At 42.0% G+C, this 20,739-nt stretch overlaps 1 protein-coding gene across 1 annotated transcript in view; it reads right to left on the minus strand.

Moving 5' to 3' along the window:
- npr2 (natriuretic peptide receptor 2) overlaps window positions 1–20,739 on the minus strand; it is a 131,116-nt gene that overhangs the window by 46,713 nt on the left and 63,664 nt on the right. Inside the window, exons 9-12 of the mRNA XM_067985205.1 lie at window positions 19,440–19,514; window positions 15,488–15,565; window positions 15,273–15,377; window positions 7,528–7,599 (exon numbers count right to left, since the gene is read on the minus strand). Coding sequence (XP_067841306.1) covers window positions 7,528–7,599; window positions 15,273–15,377; window positions 15,488–15,565; window positions 19,440–19,514 — 330 coding nt within the window. The remainder of the gene's footprint in view (window positions 1–7,527; window positions 7,600–15,272; window positions 15,378–15,487; window positions 15,566–19,439; window positions 19,515–20,739) is intronic.

A 20,739-nucleotide genomic window follows, 5' to 3' on the forward strand; every position in this document is an offset into this window, starting at 1 on the left:
CTGTATTAAGGGAGGCGTTAACCTAATTGTTTTAAGTGGATTTGTGTCTTTGTAAAAATGACACAGATAGAAGAATTTCATACAAACATGTTTACTGCTTTGTTACTAACGTTGCACTGCAAAATTTCAATCTTTTATACTTTTGTTAAGGGTTTTTTTTTTAAATAGTGATAGTGTACCATTGGCAGCAGGTGGCCAACCAGTGCCAACCATAAACTATCCATATAAAGAATACAAACTCCATAGCTTCAATGGCATTCAGGACCTGGCAATTCCTGAGTCCCAAAAGTGGCACTTCCTACTGACACTTCAATGGGCCTGGTAGGGTCTGACGACACACCAGTAAATTTAAAAAGAGGAGAGCAGCACTCAGAGGTCACAGGTCTCTATTTCAGTCCTGCTTTCCAGGAGCCCCAGCATCAGTGGAAAAATGCCTTTAAACTAGGGTCTTTGCACTGAATTTACCGCTGTCAAAATTTGACATGGATACTGAAGAGCAGCCAAATTTGCACTCTACTTCAGTTACTCCACTTCCACTGAGCCCCACTCAAGGGCACAGCTCAAGAGCAGTAGCACTGTGTCAGCTGTCACATGATACCTAAAATTAACACAGGAACTCAGAAATCAATGCGCATTCTGACCTTGCACTGTTGTGCCAAAACTGTAGAATGGTAGATTTTTCTCAGTCAGTAGATTCAATGGGGGTGAATTTCCGCAGGGTTGTCCCACTCATAATCCCGGCAGGAAATCCTGGACAAATGGCGTATATGGCATTGACAAAGTTATGGCAGACGAGCGGGAGAACCCCGTGGAAATTCACCCATAATAAGAACATAAGAACATAAGAAATTGGAGCAGCAGTAGGCCAATCGGCCCCTCGAGCCTGCTCCGCCATTCAATAAGATCATGGCTGATCTGATCCCAACCACAAATCTAAAGAACACAAGAAGTCGGAGCAGGACCCGGCCACATAGCCCCTGGGCCCTCTCCGCCACCCACAGGGCATTGACCGATCCGAACTCAGCTTCATGTCCAATTTCCTGCCCGCTCCCCATAACCCCTAATTCCCTTTACTTCTAGGAAACTGTCTATTTCTGTTTTAAATTTATCTAATGATGTAGCTTCCACAGCTTCCTGGGGCAGCAAATTCCACAGACCTACCACCCTCTGAGTGAAGAAGTTTCTCCTCATCTCAGTTTTGAAAGAGCAGCCCCTTATTCTAAGATTATGCCCCCTAGTTCTAGTTTCACCCATCTTTGGGAACATCCTTACTGCATCCACCCGATCAAGACCCTTCACAATCTTATATGTTTCAATAAGATCGCCTCTCATTCTTCTGAACTCCAATGAGTAGAGTCCCAATCTACTCAACCTCTCCTCATATGTCCGCCCCCTCATCCCCGGGATTAACCGAGTGAACCTTCTTTGTACTGCCTCGAGAGCAAGTATGTCTTTTCTTAAGTATGGAGACCAAAACTGTATGCAGTATTCCAGGTGCGGTCTCACCAATACCTTATATAACTGCAGCAATACCTCCTTGTTTTTATATTCTATCCCCCTAGCAATAAAAGCCAACATTCCGTTGGCTTTCTTGATCACCTGCTGCACCTGCATACCAACTTTTTGATTTTCTTGCACTAGGACCCCCAGATCCCTTTGTACTGCAGTACTTTCCAGTCTCTCGCCATTAAGAAAATAACTTGCTCTCTGATTTTTCCTGCCAAAGTGCATAACCTCACATTTTCCAATATTATATTGCATCTGCCAAATCTCCGCCCACTCACCCAGTCTGTCTATATCCCCTTGCAGGTTTTTTATGTCCTCCTCACTCTCTACTTTCCCTCCCATCTTTGTATCATCTGCAAATTTTGATATGTTGCACTCGGTCCCCTCCTCCAAATCGTTAATATAGATTGTAAAGAGTTGGGGACCCAGCACCGACCCCTGTGGAACACCACTGGTTACTGGTTGCCAGTCCGAAAATGAACCATTTATCCCAACTCTCTGCTTCCTGTTCGATAACCAATCCTCCACCCATGCCAGAATATTACCCCCAATCCAGTGATTTTTTATCTTAAGTAATAATCTTTTATGTGGCACCTTGTCGAATGCCTTCTGGAAGTCTAAATACACTATGTCCACTGGTTCCCCTTTATCCACCCTATACGTTATATCCTCGAAGAACTCAAGCAAATTTGTCAGACATGACTTCCCCTTCATAAAGCCATGCTGACTTTGTCCTATTAAATTATGCTTATCTAAATGTTCCGTTACTGTCTCCTTAATAATAGACTCCAAAATTTTACCCACCACAGATGTTAAGCTAACTGGCCTATAATTTCCAGCCTTCTGCCTACTACCCTTTTTAAATAACGGTGTTACATTAGCAGTTTTCCAATCTGCCGGGACCTCTCCTGAGTCCAGGGAATTTTGGAAAACTATCACCAAAGCATCCACAATCCCTACTGCCACTTCCCTCAAGACCCTAGGATGGAAGCCATCAGGTCCAGGGGATTTATCCGCCTTGAGTCCCATTATTTTACTGAGTACCATCTCCTGAGTGATTTTAATCGTATTTAGCTCCTCCCCCCCGAGAGTCCCCTGTTTGTCCAGTGTTGGGATATTCTTAGTGTCCTCTACTGTAAAGACTGAAACAAAATATTTGTTCAGCATTTTTGCCATCTCCATGTTTCCCACCATTAATTTCCCGGTCTCATCCTCTAAGGGACCTACCTTTGCCTTAGCCACCCTTTTTCTTTTTATATAACTATAGAAACTCTTGCTATCTGTTTTTATATTTTTTGCTAATTTCTTTTCATAATCTAACTTCCCTTTCTTAATCAATCCTTTAGTTACTTTTTGCTGTCTTTTGAAGAATTCCCAATCTTCTATCCTCCCACTAAGTTTGGCTACCTTATATGTCCTTGTTTTTAGTCGGATACTATCCTTGATTTCTTTACTTAGCCACGGATGGCTGTCATTTCTTTTACACCCTTTTTTCCTCAGTGGAATATATTTATTTTGAAAGTTGTAAAATAACTCCCTAAATGAACACCACTGCTCATGTACCGTCTTACCCTTTAATCTATTTTCCCAGTCCACTTTAATCAATTCCGCTCTCATACCATCATAGTCTCCTTTATTCAAGCTCAGTACGCTTGTTTGAGAATCAACCTTCTCACCCTCTAATTGGATATGGAATTCAACCATGTTGTGGTCGCTCGTTCCAAGGGGATCCTTAACTAGGACATTATTAATTAATCCTGACTCATTACACAGGACCAGGTCCAAGGTTGCCTGCCCCCTTGTAGGATCAGTTACATACTGCTCAAGAAATCCATCCCTGATGCACTCAATGAACTCGTCCTCAAGGCTGCTCTGCCCAATTTGATTTGTCCAGTTAATATGATAATTAAAATCCCCCATAATTATGGCTGTTCCCTTATTACATGCCCCGACTATCTCCTGATTAATACTTCTTCCAGCAGAGTTGCAACTATTAGGAGGCCTATATACTACGCCCACTAATGTTTTTTTTCCCTTATTATTCCTTATCTCCACCCAAACTGTTTCATTATCTTGATGCTTTGTCCCAATATCATTTCTCTGTATTACAGTGATTCCTTCCTTTATTAACATAGCCACCCCACCTCCCCTTCCTTCCTGCCTGTCCTTCCTGATTGTTAAATACCCTGGCATATTTAATTCCCAGTCGTTGTCACCCTGCAGCCATATTACTGTAATGGCCACAAGATCATAACCATACGTAGTTATTTGTGCCGTTAACTCGTCCATTTTATTACGAATGCCACGTGCATTCAGATAAAGAACTTTCAAATCTGTTTTGTGACGCTTAGTTCCTGCTTTTTCCTTTTTTAACACTTTACCTATTACTCCATACCTTCTGTCCCTTCCTGTTACGCTTTCCTCTCTCTCCCTGCTCAGGTTCCCAACCCCCTGCCACTTTAGTTTAAACCCTCCCCAACAGCACTAGCAAACACTCCTCCTAGGACAGCGGTCCCGGCCCTGCCCAGGTGCAGACCATCCGGTTTGTACTGATCCCACCTCCCCCAGAACCGTTTCCAGTGTCCCAGGAATTTGAATCCCTCCCCCTTGCACCATTCCTCTAGCCACGTATTCATTTGAAATATCCTCCTATTTCTACTCTGACTAGCACGTGGCACTGGCAGCAATCCTGAGATTACTACCTTATAGTTGGATATAGTTGGATAAAATGGACCACATACACGGGAGCCTTCGGTTACACCCTTGTTACAGAGGAAGAGCGCCCTGTAAACACAGCAATTATAGAGTGGCACACCAGATTACACCCGCCTCTAGGTGCATTATTGACTGACATGAGGAGTCGGACTCAGTCGTTAAGTGGCTCCTGTCACATGTTCGATTCTGAATGTTCTGTATGCTCCTGTGGTTAGAATGGTGTGAACACAATGCTATTGAATTTTCAGACTACTACTTTGACTGGCTCATAAAAGACTAAAACAGATGAGGGAGGTTATTCAGATCTAGCTCATCCTTCCATAGAAACCATCATGTCCCCATTACACCTTCTGAACAGGAGTTGGTACAGTCAGGGCTGTTTTTAGAGTCATAGAGTCATAGAGTCATAGAGTCATACAGCACGGATAGAGGCCCTTCGGCCCATCGTGTCCGCGCCGGCCATCAGCCCTGTCTACTCTAATCCCATATTCCAGCATTTGGTCCGTAGCCTTGTATGCTATGGCATTTCAAGTGCTCATCCAAATGCTTCTTGAATGTTGTGAGGGTTCCTGCCTCCACAACCCTTTCAGGCAGTGAGTTCCAGACTCCAACCACCCTCTGGGTGAAAAAGTTCTTTCTCAAATCCCCTCTAAACCTCCCGCCTTTTACCTTGAATCTATGTCCCCTTGTTATAGAACCCTCAACGAAGGGAAAAAGCTCCTTAGTATCCATCCTATCTGTGCCCCTCATAATTTTGTACACCTCAATCATGTCCCCCCTCAGCCTCCTCTGCTCCAAGGAAAACAAACCCAATCTTCCCAGTCTCTCTTCATAGCTGAAGCGCTCCAGCCCTGGTAACATCCTGGTGAATCTCTTCTGCACCCTCTCCAAAGCAATCACATCCTTCCTGTAGTGTGGCGACCAGAACTGCACACAGTACTCCAGCTGTGGCCTAACCAGTGTTTTATACAGCTCCATCATAACCTCCTTGCTCTTATATTCTATGCCTCGGCTAATAAAGGCAAGTATCCCATATGCCTTCTTTACCACCTTATCTACCTGTTCCGCCGCCTTCAGGGATCTGTGAACTTGCACACCAAGATCCCTCTGACCCTCTGTCTTGCCTAGGGTCCTCCCATTCATTGTGTATTCCCTTGCCTTGTTAGTCCCTCCAAAGTGCATCACCTCGCACTTTTCTGGGTTAAATTCCATTTGCCACTGTTCCGCCCATCTGACCAACCCATCTATATCGTCTTGCAGACTGAGGCTATCCTCCTCACTATTTACCACCCTACCAATCTTTGTATCATCAGCGAACTTACTGATCATACCTTTTACATTCATATCCAAGTCATTAATGTAGACCACAAACAGCAAGGGACCCAGCACCGATCCCTGTGGTACCCCACTGGCCACAGGCTTCCAGTCACAAAAACAACCTTCGACCATCACCCTCTGCCTTCTGCCACTAAGCCAGTTTTGTATCCAAAGTGCCAAGGCACCCTGGATTCCATGGGCTCGTACCTTCTTGACCAGTCTCCTGTGGGGGACTTTATCAAAGGCCTTACTGAAATCCATGTATACCACATCCACTGCGTTACCCTCATCCACACGCCTAGTCACCCCCTCAAAAAATTCAATCAAATTAGTCAGACATGATCTTCCCTTGACAAAGCCATGTTGACTATCCCTGATTAATCCTTGCTTCTCCAAGTGGAGACTAATTTTGTCCTTCAGAATTTTTTCCAATAATTTTCCTACCACTGATGTTAGGCTCACTGGCCTGTAGTTCCCAGGTTTTTCCCTACTCCCCTTGTGCCACAAAATCCCACAATGGGATTTTGTGGCACATTTCTACTGTTACAAGTGTAAACGCAGTGTAATAATCCTAGTATAATGACACAAGGAACACAAATCAAAATGGTTACTGTTCTTACACATGTTCACCTGTGCTAAGGAATCACGAAAGAGAAACACTCCTATTTAGACTGCGTACAGTAACCTTAAAGGGGCATTGCCTGCATGAAAAAGTGTTTGGCAAGCCTTTTATTGTTTAGAGGAAGAATTGTTTATTATTTTTGCACAATGATACCACGTACAAGTGACAATAGGATGCACAGTGACATAATTCATTTCAATGCATTATGTGTTTCTAAAAAATGAGAGAAAGGATTGCCAAATGCTTTATTGTCAAGACATCTTCTTGTTGAAATTCAGATGTCGAAAATAAATAACAACAACTTGCATTCATATGGCACCTATAACAAAGTAAAGGTTCCAAGGCGCTTCAGAGGAGTGTAATCAGACGAAAGTTGACAACGAGCCAAAGAAGGAGACATTAGGATAAGTGACCAAGAGCTTGGTCAAAGAGGTAAGTTTTAAGAAGGGTTTTAAAGGAGGAGAGAGAGGTAGAGAGGCAGAAAGGTTTAGGGAGGAAATTCCAGAGCTTAGGATCCAGATGGCTGAAGGCACAGCTGCCAATGGTGGAGCGAAGGATGTGGGGGATGCACAAGAGGCCTGAGCTGGAGGAACGCAGAGAAGGTTACAGAAACAGGGAAGGGTAAGGCCATGGATGAATTTGAACACGAAGATAAGAATTTTAAAATCGAAGCATTGGTGGACTGGGAGCCAATGTAGGTCAGCGAGCACAGGGGTGATGGGTGAACAGGACTTGGTGCAAGTTAGGATATGGGCAGCAGCATTTTGGATGACCTTAAGTTTATGGAGGGTGGAAGATGAGTAGTCAGCCAGGATAGCATTAGAATAGTCGAGTCTGGAGGTAGCAAAAGCATGGAAGAAGGTTTCAGCAGCAGATCAGCTGAATTTGGAAGGCCAAAACTTCAGACTATCCAAAGCAGAATCTGGTCTAAACATATTCAACATTGGCCTCTAATATGTATTTATTAAAAAGAACAATGCTTTCAGAACTCTCATAAACCAAAACTGTTTTATTGTTTTTTGTTCCCAAAGTGCAAGCATAACTTTTCATAACTGCTTGTATCAAAAATAACCGAGCCTGTGTTGTAACCATCTATATTATCTGTGGATCTTGTAACTAAACACTTTTAATATCAGAAGGCGCTAATTTCTTGGTTGCTTTTACTAAAATGCCCATCCTCCCGGGAACCAATAACCATTTTATTGGTTGCCTTTCCTAACATTTCATTCAACTTTTCTTGACTAAGCCCAGCTTGATTTCAATAGGAATATAAGGCTGCTGGGATGTATTTTACTAATATAATTTCAGGAATACATTTCATGCTTTAAGTCACATTTCTGTATTTCATTTGTGCTCGTGCCTCTTACCTTCACAATGTCATTAATCAGTGAATATCGAAACACCCAATCAAGGTTAATACTTTCATTTTCAAGTATATCCTGAAAAGACAAAAACAGAAGCCATTAAAATAAACTTACAATTCCCTTCTAATACATAATAAATCTGCAATGATTATATATTTTTTTCAGGTAGCAATTTCTTTAATCATTGTTTCCATAACAACAGCGATGGAAATGTTAGACAATTAATTTTGGAAAATTTCCTCGGAACATAAAATGCCTTCTTTAAAACAGAGGCAAGTTCAACTGGTCTGATAGATGGTATAAACCTGCAGACTCAAGTTTAAATCTGTCTGCTGACATTTGAACTCTCCTAAAGGTCAAGGTTCACCAGTCTTAGAACAATCATCTGTGGCCCGGATAGAAAATCAGCAGCAACACTGATAAAATAAATTAATTTTACTGGGCTTTGTCAAATCGTAATAAAAAGTGTTAACCATGTCTAAAAGTCATAAATGCAATTTTTAATAATTAGATTCATAGGGTATTAATTTGCTCTAAGCACACTGATTTTGCATTCAATAAGATTATTCCTGTCTTTTTTCAGCCCACTCATAGGAACACAAATAATGCATTCCTGGAACCTGGATGATTTACAATTAAAGCACAATTGAACAGCCAATCAGAAAAAGAAGCAATAATAGAATCACTTATCAAGCCCTCAGGTGCCATGTAAGCACGATAGATAAAACTCATTGTGTATGCAATGGAGTGTACAAATTGAAGGGAGTAAGGTGTAGAAAGACCTTATTTACTGGTGAGGTACTTCAATTTATTATGGATGCTCTAAGCGAATGGAGAAGTGCCCTCTACAGGTTAGAAGGACAACCCACCACTAAACATAGTGCCCAGCAGGCATATGAAGCAATTACAAAGGGGTCAGCATGATCGCCATAACCTGCTATGTTTGGAGGGATGTATGGAAGAAGATGTCAGATTTGATAAAGTGCCAATTTAAGCAAATAGAATCACTGTCAGTTACATTGCTATCCTGCACATGGGTATGACTGCCAATTATTTTATATTGTTATATATGGGTATGAGTGAGAGCATGCATTGGTAGAAAATGTCTTATTAAGAGGATTTCAGTTGTCAACAAAGTTTGCATAAATTGATTCACATAAGAGTATTGCTAACCCAAATTTAGCCAGTACCTTGCTGTAAGTTAAACATAAAAGAGACATACTGAAGACATTTTAAAACTATTACAACAGCTTAGAAGAGGTAAATATGCTTACTAGCAGCTGAAAAAATTGTTCACAAACTGTTCTTACACCGATCAAACCGACTACAGATAAGAGCAAACTCTGGGCTCGATGTTAGGAGGGAGGCGGGTTGGCAGCGAGGGGTCGACTGGGCGCGTGCGTAATGCGCCCAGTGAATTCGGGGTGCTCCGCATGCGATCGCAGCCTAATTGAAGGCACTTACCTTGGCTTCCGGTTTTCGCGCTGGAAAGCTGCGCAGCGGGTGGACTGCGCAGCCGCATCATAGGCTGTCAGCTGGAGGAACCCGATTTAAAGGGGCAGTCCTCCACTGACTGATGCCGCAGAAAGGAGCCAAAATTACAGCATGGAGCAGCCCAGGCGGAAGGCTGCTCCCAGGTTTAATGATGCCTCACTCCAGGTCCTACCGGATGAGGTGAGGAGGAGGGGAGGACAGAGATCTTCTCCTGGCGGATGGGAGGAATTGTCCTGCCTCTGCCACCACGAAGGCCTGGCTCGAGGTGGCAGAGGAGGTCGCCAGCACCATCAACATATCATGCATCTGCATACAGTGTAGGAGGCGCTCCAATGACCTAAGTAGGTCAGCTGAAGTGAGTACACTTACTCATTCCCCTACACTCCGTCTGCCACATCACCGCCCCCACCCCACATCTCCTTCTGCACTGTCAACACTACTCTATCACATCACCCCTCACACCCACTCAAAGTTCATCCTCAACTTACCTGCACTTACTCATCTCCCCAGTACTCATCCCACCACTACCACTCAACCCAATCCTCATACAATCTCATGGCTCTATCTCATACTCACCCTCTTATGCATCTTTCATGGTCAGCCTCACCCAACCTGCCACTACCTGTGCTGCAGCCACAGGGCATGCATCACATATGTGCAGTAGGAAGCGTAAGGCAAACGTGTCGTGAGCATGAAGGGGATGCACAAGGGTGTTTGAGGGTTTGTCATGGTTTTTACTTATATTTGATTTCTGATCAACTCACATTACGTATTATATTGTCACCACTACTGCCATGTCTTTGCAAATCTTGTCTGGTTTGTGCAATAATGCCCTTTTCTGAGGATCACCATGAAGACCCACACCTGATGCCATCCATTGTGTCACTGCAGAGTGGGTGTAGGTGTATTTGCAGGGCTCTTTTGTGCAGACGACTGAGAGACGTCGGCGATGTCCCTGGTGGCACCCTGGAAGGATGCGGAGGAGAAGTTGTTGAGGGCAGTGGTGACTTTGACAGCGACAAGTAAGAAGGTGGTGCTCGGGCCAGCCGGGAGCACTCGGCATGAAGGAGGCTGCAGATGTCCACGACTACATGTCGAGTGACTCTGAGCCTCCATGTGCACTGTTGCTCAGAGAGGTCCAGGAAGCTGAGCCTCGGTCTGTGGACCCTGTGGCGAGGGTAGTGCCTTCTGCGAAGCATCTCTCTCTGCGGTTGCCCTCCCTCCTGCTGTGCATGTGGACGTGTCACAGCACTGTGTTGTGGAACTCCATGTGTCAGAGGTGGACGGCATGGCCGGCGAGGCTGGTGATCCTGTTTGTCCTCCAAGGAGGTCATGACTGCAGCTATGGCGGCCTCCATCTGGAAGATGTACATTTGAGGGGGTCCACAAGGTAGGTACATGTGTCTGCACACCGGGGTTGAGGTTCCAAGTTTGTATTGTTAGGAGAGGGGTGGTGGAGGCTAAACTTAGTCCAAAGTGACAGAGTGGCCTCCTGCAGTGAGTGAGGGTCTCCACCCCCCACCTGTCAAATGGACCTTTGCAGCTGCTACAGGCTGGTGGCTGCAACACGTCCATTTCAACTGGCAGTGTTTCCCCCAGTAGGGGAAACACGCTCAGTTGAGATGAAAATCCCACCCCTCCTAAAATATCCTACAAATCAGGTCTGCACACAACCTGAACTATCTAATTAATTGCATTAAGTGGGATCCCACCGGCTGTAATTGCCAGCGGGAGTCCCGCAAGCGGGGGCTGCGCGCGCATCTAAGCGCATCACTGGGGAACCCGGAAGTGGGAGGGTTGGAGCCGGGCTCCAGACCCGCCTCGGGAATCCCCGATTTTCGGAGCTCCCCCGCCACAAACCCGTCGGCTCGGACATCCAAAAATCGAACCCTTTGTTTTCGTCTTTAGTTAGCAAGCTATTTCTGCTCTCTGCAAAAAGATAGTGCACAAATCTTTGAAGGTGGCAGGACAGGTTGAGAAAGCAGTTAAAAAAGTGTATGGGATCCTGGGCTTTACAAATAGAGGCAAAGAGTATAAAAGCAAGGAAGTTATGTTGAATCTTTATAAAACACTGGTTCGGCCACAACTGGAGTTTTGTATCCAATTCTGGTCACCGCACTTTAGGAAAGATGTGAAGACCTTAGAGAGGGTGCAGAAAAGATTTACCAGAATGGTTCCAGGAATGAGGGACTTCAGTTATGTGGACAGACTGGAGAAGCTGGGATTGTTCTCCTTAGAGCAGAGATGGTTAAGAAGAGATTTGGTAGAAAAAGTGCTCAAAACCATGAATGGTTTAGATAATGTAAATAAAGAGAAACTGTTCCCATTGGCAGGAGGGTCAAGAACTAGAGGACACAGATTTAAGGTGATTGGCAAAAGAACCACAGCGAGTAGTTATGATCTGGAATGCGCTGCCTGATAGGGTGGTGGAAGTAGATTCAATCGTGGCTTTCAAAAAGGAATTGGATAAATACTTGAAGGGAAAAAATTTGCAGAGCTATGGAGAAAAAGTGGGGAAATGGGACCAACTGGATTGCTCTTACAAAGAGCCGGCACAGGCTCGATGGGCCGAATGGCCTCCTTCTGTGCTGTAACTATTCTATGATTCTATGATTCTTAACTAAAATGAGTTTTTCACAAACACTCAGACCTAAAATTTACAGGCATCTTTTGGCACCACCACAAATGACCTTGTATTCAGTGTTGTTATCAATTAAACTGAAAACACACCTCCCTTTCACTGGTATGTCTGCTTCCAAGTACACCATCACTCATTTTAGCATCTTGTAACATCACTTGAACATGACATTCACTCCAATGTAATGCTTCAGTCACCATGAATAACAGTTCTTAATCGTTCTCATTTGTTTGTATTGCACCTACTGCTGGCAACAAGTGAATTTTCCTCCATAGCATGAATGTGATTTTGCTTGTTCTATGACTTGCAACATCTCACATAGTATAAACTTTGCCACAATTTCTATATACTTTCCTAAACATTGGGCAACTTTTGGGTCTGTGCTGCATTCCATAATGTCTGCATAACTTTCTCTTTTTTCTCTCTCTTGTTTAACTTCGATGTTTAGCATTTCTTTGATTTTTTTCTTAACACTTTCCTAACTACTGCCTGAATGATTCCATCTTCCTCACTTCACTTTATCTTGCCCTTTTCCTGTTTCTGCTGCTCGACTTTTCTGTGCTATCTTGTTTGTGATCAGTTCCGTTTCCTCAACAGCCTTTCTCTCAGATAGATATCTGGTATTCCACAAGGAGGAAAGAACAAAAGGGGAGGTTTGTGATAGGGTAGAGGGCACGAGTGATTAAATGACAAATGGGATGATGGTGCAAGGGAAGGAGGGTGGTAATGGGTCAAGTTAAGAAACAAAAGATTGGTCTAGAGGAGCTGTAAATATCAACAGTAGAGCCATAACCGTAATGTGGTGACCAGAACTGTATGTAGTACTCTAGCTGTGGCCTAACTAGTGTTTTATACAGTTCTAGAATAACCTCCCTGCTCTTATATTCTATGCCTCGGCAATAAAGGAAAGTATCCCGTATGCCTTCTTAACCACCTTATTTATCAGTCCTGCTACCTTCAGGGATCTGTGGACATGCACTCCAAGGTCCCTCTGTTCCTCTACACCTCTCAGTATCCTCCCATTTATTGTGCATTCACTTGCCTTGTTTGCCTCACACTTCTCCAGATTGAATTCCATTTGCCACTTTTGTACCCACCTGACCAGTCCATTGATATCTTCCTGCAGCCTGCAGCTTTCTTCCTCACTAGATTGCCCCCAATGGCTGGTTTGTAGTTTGGTGGTAAATGAATGAAATTACAGAAACGCCTTTATTTTCAATAGCAGTGAAAATAGATCCCTATGTCACTAAATATTGCTAGTGGCCCTTTTTATCAAATGGGTAAAATTAAAAATTCACCACTCTCTTACAAGACCACCTACTTTCACCTCTGTAATATTGCCTGTCTCTGCCCCTGCCTTAGCCCATCTGCTGCTGAAATCCTCATCCATGCCATTGTTACCTACAGACTCAACTATTCCAATTCTCACCTGGCCAGACTCCCATCGTCCACCGTCCAAAATTTCAGCTCATCCAAAACTCTGCTGCCCATATCCTACCTCGCACCAAGTCCCATTTTCCCATCACCCCTGTGCTCACCGACCTACATTGACTCCCCTATCTCTGTAACCTCCTCCAGGACTACAGCCCTCCAAGAACTCTGCACTCCTCCAATTCTAGCCTCTTGTGCATCCCTGATTTCCTTTGCCCCACCATTGGCGGTCGTGCCTTCAGCTTTCTAGGCCCTAAGCTCTGGAATTCCCTCCCTAAACCACTTTGCTTCTCTACCTCTCCCCCCTCTTTTAAGACATTCCTACCTATTTGACCAAGCTTTTGGTCATTTGTCCTAATATCTCCTCATGTGACTCGGTGTCATATTTTGTCTGATAACGTTCCTGTGAAGCGCCTTAGGATGTTTTACTATGTTAAAGGCTCTATGTAAAACACTAAAGGCACTATATAAATGCAAGTTGTTGTTACATAACAACCAATCCCTGGGCTATGCTGCAACCAGATATTTTGTGAATAATTACCATATGATCTCATCACCAATTATTTAGCTTAGCGACTTGGAACCACTGTCCCTCCCCACACATTCATTTTGCTCTCTTTCTCCCCCTTTCACAAACAAATGTATCCACCAATTCATAAATGAGAGACTAGCTCATTCACACTAATGCATTAAGCATGCTGCATAATTCTTAAATTTTACACATTTCATGGGGTGCTCTTTATGCCAGTAAGGATTTGCTTCCTCTGTTCCCATTACATATTATTGTTGAATTCCCATTAGTTGCTTCAGCCGGCCTCACTTCTATGAGTTTTACACCACTTTGTGCATGAGGGTATGGTGTGGTGATAACAATCAGACCACAATATTTTTTTAAAACTATATCAACACAGACATATTCTGCCAAGTGCATACTCCAAATCTCAAATTCTTCTTCAAACATAACAGTACAGGAGTAGTAGAGGATGGAGCCCGATCAGGTTAAATGAAACATTGAAAATGTTTTTAAAAATGCTTCAAGCCTGGAGCAAGTCTCAACTGGGATTAGGAGGAAAAAAATAGAAAAGAAAACTGTACAAAAAATATAGAGAATGATGCTTGCCCACCAATTTTCCTTCAGAGGATCACCAGAGGTCTGCATAAATGCTCAAATGTATCTTAAGGACAGTCGAGAGAACCTTCAAACTCAACAAAGCAAACTAACAGTGAGTTCTAGGTTTTGACTTAGATTTGGAGAGCTGATTTTTACTTCCTGGTGTGCAAAATGGTTTTAATTGTTTCTACATTCTGACATCATGAAGCCCATCACGCTTCTTGTAATTGATTGCTAGGGAGTAAGTTTGACTTTGTGCGATAGTGTAAAATGGGTGCTAACGAATCGGCAGCCCGTTTTACATCAAACACGATTTTTATTTCCATTGACTTCAACAAACTGCCGATTCAATATCACCCGTTTTATGCTGTCGCACAAAGTCAAAATTAACCCCATAAAGTGTAGCCGAGCACATGCATTATTTAAAAAATGTTAATTTAATATTATTCAAAATTATTAAAGAGAGACAGTAAAAATGGGCAATGTAAACTCCACTTACAGCCTTTCACTTCTGATCTGAACTGTGTAAGACTGTGTTTGAACTGTGGTGTGGGATCTGGAGCTCAGGTGTGAATCTCCAGATGTTGGAGTTCTCACTTCTACTCCAATGTGAAACATAGTGGCACTGCTTGGGAAAATTCTTGTTCACGCACCAACTTTAGCAACAGCAAAGTGGAAATGGCATCTGCTGTGATGCTGAAGTTGATGTATAAATGCATCCTGAGCTGCAGGCCAAATATATATAAAGCAATGCAGATAAACATACTACGTTTGAAAGCTCGTGCAGTTTTGGATATTCTACCTTCACAAGGACATTGATAATCAATTTTCAATTCACAAGCACAATAATGGGATATGTAACATGTAGCAATCACTCATTATTTTAGTAAAATAACTAGAGTTTCCCTGTTAGAAACCGAAGTTAAGAACCTCATTTCTTATAACCAGCTACATTAGTGCCCAAACACGCAGTGGCGAGTTCCAGCAAAAAACATTTCTAACCAGAAGTTAATGGAACATTAAGAAACTGCTGTGGGCTCAGTATTAATTTCTCATAAGTAGAGCACATCTTACCTGAAGACTTCCTCTAGGGCAATATTCTGTTACAATACAGATATTTGGTGGATCAATACAGGCTCCAATGAACCTTGTCAAATGATTAAACTGCACATCCCGCATCTGGAACAGAGACAAAAACTGGGTACACCTGTGATCAGGCACTTGCACATAGCTGATAAGGTACTGATAAGGTACTCTATGATGTGAGAGATGGGAAATTACACACTTACATGTTTTAATTCAAACAGCACTTGTCTGGTGAGCTCAATCCTTTTCTTATTTACATGTTTTATTGCAATTAAATTACCCTGAAAATAAAAATAAATACTTTAATTTAACAAGTAAAATAAAGGACATGGTGACGGAGAGAATTAAACAATCTTCAGTGTCTTTCAAAAGCAGTCTAAAAGGTAATTTAAATCATCAAAATTAAGTTTATTTTATTAACAGAAATAACACAAAAATATATTTTAAGAAAAAATATTTTCTAGTTTTGGATAAATATTGCACTTATGATAATCTGCTACAACAATTTACATCTATGTTGTGTCATTAATAGGTTTGATTTTTACATAAGAACGTAAGAAATAGGAGCAGGTGTAGGCCATACGGCCCTTCGAGTCTGCTCCCCCATTCAATAAGATCATGGCTGATCATCTACCTCAACTCCACTTCCCCACCCTATCCCCATATCCCTTGATTCCCTTAGTGTCCAAAAATCTATCGATACCAGTCTTGAATATACTCATCGACTGAGCATCCACAGCCTATTCTTTAGAGAATTCCAAAGATTCACAACCCTCTGAGTGAAGAATTTTTTCCTCATCTCCGTCCTAAATGGCCGACCCCTTATCTTGAGACTATGACTCCTAGTTCTAGACTCGCTAGCCAGGGGAAACAGCCTCTCCGCATCTACCCTGTCAATCCCTCTAAGAATTTTGTACGTTTCAATGAGATCACCTCTCATTCTTCTAAGCTTCAGAGAATATAGGCCGATTCTACTCAGTCTCTCCTCATAGGACAACCATCTCATCCCAGGAATCAATCTAGTGAACCTTCGTTGCACTGCCTCTAAGGCAAGTCTATCCTTCCTTGGATAAGGAGTCCAAAACTGTATGCAGTACTCCAGGTGTGGTCTCACTAGAGCCTTGTATAATTGTAGCAAGACTTCCTTACTCTTGTACTCCAACCCCCTTGCAATAAAGGCTAACATGCCATTTGCCTTCCTCATTGCTTGCTATATTTAATTTTTTAAAACATTTTATTCTAGTTTGTTATTATTACTTTACCAAGTTAGCATCAGCCAAGAGGGTGGGATGGTCCAACCCATGAACTGAATCAACACTGCTCATTTGCCCAGGAGATGTTCCTGAGTAGCATAAAAAGCACATCCATTGCACCCTCAAAGGATGACCTGTTCAAGACAATGAAACTCACCCACTACAGGGAGTCTGAATGTGAGTGTTAATTGCAAGTAGGAATTAATCTCATGCCTCCTGCTTCATGAGGCTTTCTGTAACTACCATACCACAAAAACATTCTGTGGGTTATATTTAATAAGCAGGAGAAAGGCATAGGTGAGAATTAGACTTACAAGCAGGCTATTTTTGTGAAATTGTGGAACTTTACATAGAATTACACTGAATCTACAGCTATTTGGCCCAACTGGTCTATGCCAATTTTTATACTCCACACAAGGTCCTCCCACTCTAATTACCTCTTCCCACCGTGCTCCTATATCTCTATTCCCTTCTACCTCATGTATGCAAACAACTAAACAAACTCAATGTTAGCGCTTGAAGAAAACCATTACATAAGGAATGCATAATAACATAATAGAGCTCATGACTAGATTTTTTGAATTCTACAATGAATTTGTGAGAGAATAAAGAGCAAGAGAGAAAGATTAAAGCAGAATCAGAGAAAATAGAACCTGCAGAAATAGGCAACAGTTTGCACAAGCATTTTTGCTATATTGGTAGTTGCAATTCATGCAGGGGCCTTTGAAATATAGATATAAAACATAACATGAACCATTTATCAACATCACAGTCAGTTTGCTGAGTATCACAAAATGGACTAAACATTTTTTCACGATGCTTGAGGATTTTGAGTGTGTGATAGTATTAAATCTATATTTAGTCCCACTCTCCCTAATTACTTCCCCCACACTGCATGAAGTTAAGTAGGTGACAAGTAAATCCAGAGAAATGTATAATCTATTCCTGTTCAACTGTAGTTTCTTCAGAAAGTAGTCAGGACGTTAACATTAAAATCTTGAATTTAAATTTCAAATACAGCTTAATTTTAAGTTTTATATTTTAAAAATGGAAAATTTCAAGAACACTTCAACTTCTAAAATAAAACTACATCCAATTGGAAAAAAAGGAGGGAAATTGGAAGGCTAGGTAGGGGATAGATGCTGCTAAAAGTATTATATAATATGTAATTGCTTAAAATTCTAAAAATGTCTAGCTTTAAAATATATATTTTTAATTTTTCTATTCTGGGTAGAGTTTTTAAAAAATTCCACTTCTAAGCATCTGGAAATAGCTTTTAAAATTACATAATCATGGTATGTCAATTATCCACATTCCTGTTATTTGCCATGGAAATTATCCACTAGAATTTATGCAAAGCAAAGCCGGCACAAGACATCGCCTAATTGTACACTTCCTTTTGTCATTTGTATTTCATCTCCTTTCCTTCATGAATAAAATGACATCATGTTTCTTTGTTATTTGCCTTCATTCCTCTATCGAGTGTGTTTTTATATCATGAGAGTAAGACCAAAATTTGAGGGCTCTAAATTACCCATCGGTTTGAATTACCGTTAACAGATACTATGCTTGAAAAGTCTTAATGAAAGCAGCATTGAAATGACAAAGGGACTTGATATTCACTCTTTCAGGCACCAATGTGACTTTTTTGCACAAATGTGATACAAAATGCATTTATTTACAGTTTTGCTCCATCTTGCAACAATCCGTCTGTTTCCAATTTGTTACTTTTACTTATATTCTGTAAGGTCATATGGGGCCAAAGTGTATTAGAGCACAAATATGTGACAATATTAAGCAGAGGTATGGTCAATTCCTGCCTCATTTCGCTGCGTTCCTAATATCAGTTGTGTTGTTATGGGGAGGTCTGGCACCTGGTTGGCCTCTGCTCTGTAGCTTCCTATGATTGAGGGGACAATCATTGCTGGGCCACTGTCATTAGCCTTTTACTGGCTGAAGAAAAGCATTGGCCAGATACCAGAAAGCAGGTTGTCTGCTCACCCTGTCACCTACAGAAAATGCTTAGCCTGGCAAGATCTACACTACAGGGATTTTGTTACCTATAAAAACACTTTAATGATATTGCAGTGAAGTTAATAAACTGCAGCTTCAGTACAGGAACTATGGTTCTGAATGCTAAGTGTATCATTATTTTATAATCTTCAGCTTTACGCAGAGATAAAATCGTCTCCTTACTCCTTTTTATTTCGATCATTGCACGAAGGGAGGATTAAGAGGTTTAGAGCTTGCCCCTTCCCCATCGATGTTTTCCTGTAACTATTAACTAGTACAACCCCTTTATTTAGGTAAAATGCAATTTCTGTTGTGCTTATGTTGGTAGGAAGGAATTATTAAGGCATTATCACAAACCCTCTATTTGTATTTATAATGGGTGGGGGGAAGGGATTTTTTAGTGATGTCACCAACACAATTACAGCTGAGTAGCAAGAGAAAAATCCCGCTCCATTACTTCTCCAGATGGTGCTTGGCCAAGGGAAAAAAAATGACAGTAAATATCTAGTTTAGCACTTTTAGATTGATTTTGCAATGAATCTATTTCCTTTCTGGGTCATATTTACGTGTGGGAGAATGGCAGGTGATAGTCAGTTTTTCTGTCTATGGCCTTGTTTGGCATTCTGCAGTTACATGCCTTGTAGATGTATGTCCTGACCAAGGGCCACCCCAGGGAGTTTACAGCATTAAAGCAATCTGAGGAACAGATTTCATTCTGAGTTGAAAATGGGAATAGATTTGTTGTTTCTGGCAGCTATGGATTTCTGGCGTCTGGCTGGTGCATTATTGCAAATCCTACTTCATTTTCCTTCACCCTTGTTGATTTGAAAATCTGACATCATGGCCACAAAGAAAACAGATACACTGGAGATAAAATTGAGATCAGTACCTTAAAGTACCCAGTCTTTGCAAAAAGCTGGTATTTCCCTTGTGTTGTCATTAACGAGCAATAACTGGAACCCCGCTATAGATGAAGCAAATAAGAAAATTAAACAATATGTCAGTAAGAGAGCATATTATCTCATTCACTTTAACTTGCAAAGCATTATAACCCAGTAACATTCAATGGTTTCCAAAACACAACAACATCCCTACTTTTTTCCCCTCAATGTACAGCTTTAGAAATGATACTAAAAGGGTAATTTTCCATCTTCACTCTGCCAGTAGGCTATGTCGCCCACCAAGGATTCAGATCAGAAATGTGGGCATACACATTTAATTTAAATGGTCAGAAAATTAGGCACAGCTTTACCTGAATTTCCGATATGTGCTACCGGCAATTGAGGCTTTTGGCTAGCATTGCAAAGTCAGAAAATTACCCTTTAAAGGTTTGGTGTACTGAATGTATTACAGCATACAAATATTTGTCCAGCTATCAGCGGCTGTGATTCCTCACACTGAATTTGCTGACCTAGGAAAGTCTACCAAAGGGAGGTGCTGAGAAGCTACAACATTCTTCTGTAGGTAGGAGGAAAGAAGTTACAAGGCAGGTCACTGCAGCTGTTCCAATGTACCTCTGACAGCTACTTACAGAACAGTATTAGCAGTAAGCAGCAAGTTGGTTTCCTGCCTGACTTCCAAAGAACAACAACAAGAAGCTGCATTTAATATAGTGCCTTCATAATGAAGAAAAATGTCACAAAGTGCTTCACAGAGGCGTAATCAGACATAAATTGTATGCTGAGCAAAGAAGGAGAGGTGACCAAAAGCTTGATCAAAGACGTGGATTTTAAGGAGATTCTTAAAGGTGGAGGGGTTTAGGGAGGAAATTTCAGAGTTAGGTGCCCAGATGGCTGAAGACACAGCCGCCAATGGTGGCCGGAGGGTGAGGGATGCATAAGACCAAAGGCAGAGGAATGGAGTGTTCTAGAGAGGTTGTTAGGCCAGAGGAGATTACAGAGTTAGCTAGGGACAAGGCCATGGAGAGATTTATCCTCCCTGCATCCAGCCTGTCTAGCTCTGTCAGAATTTTGTATGTTTCAATGAGATCCCCTCTCATTCTTCTAAACTCGAGTGAATACAGGCCGAGTCGACCCAATCTCTCCTCATACGACAGTCCTGCCATCCCAGAAATCAGTCTGGTGAACCTTCGCTGCACTCCCTCTATGGCAAGTATATCATTTCTTAGGTAAGGAGATCAAAACTGCACACAATACTCCAGTTGTGGTCTCACCAAGGCCCTGTATAAC

The sequence above is a fragment of the Heptranchias perlo genome, chromosome 1 (genome assembly GCF_035084215.1).
Source record: "Heptranchias perlo isolate sHepPer1 chromosome 1, sHepPer1.hap1, whole genome shotgun sequence".
Classification (NCBI taxonomy): Eukaryota; Metazoa; Chordata; class Chondrichthyes; order Hexanchiformes; family Hexanchidae; genus Heptranchias; species Heptranchias perlo.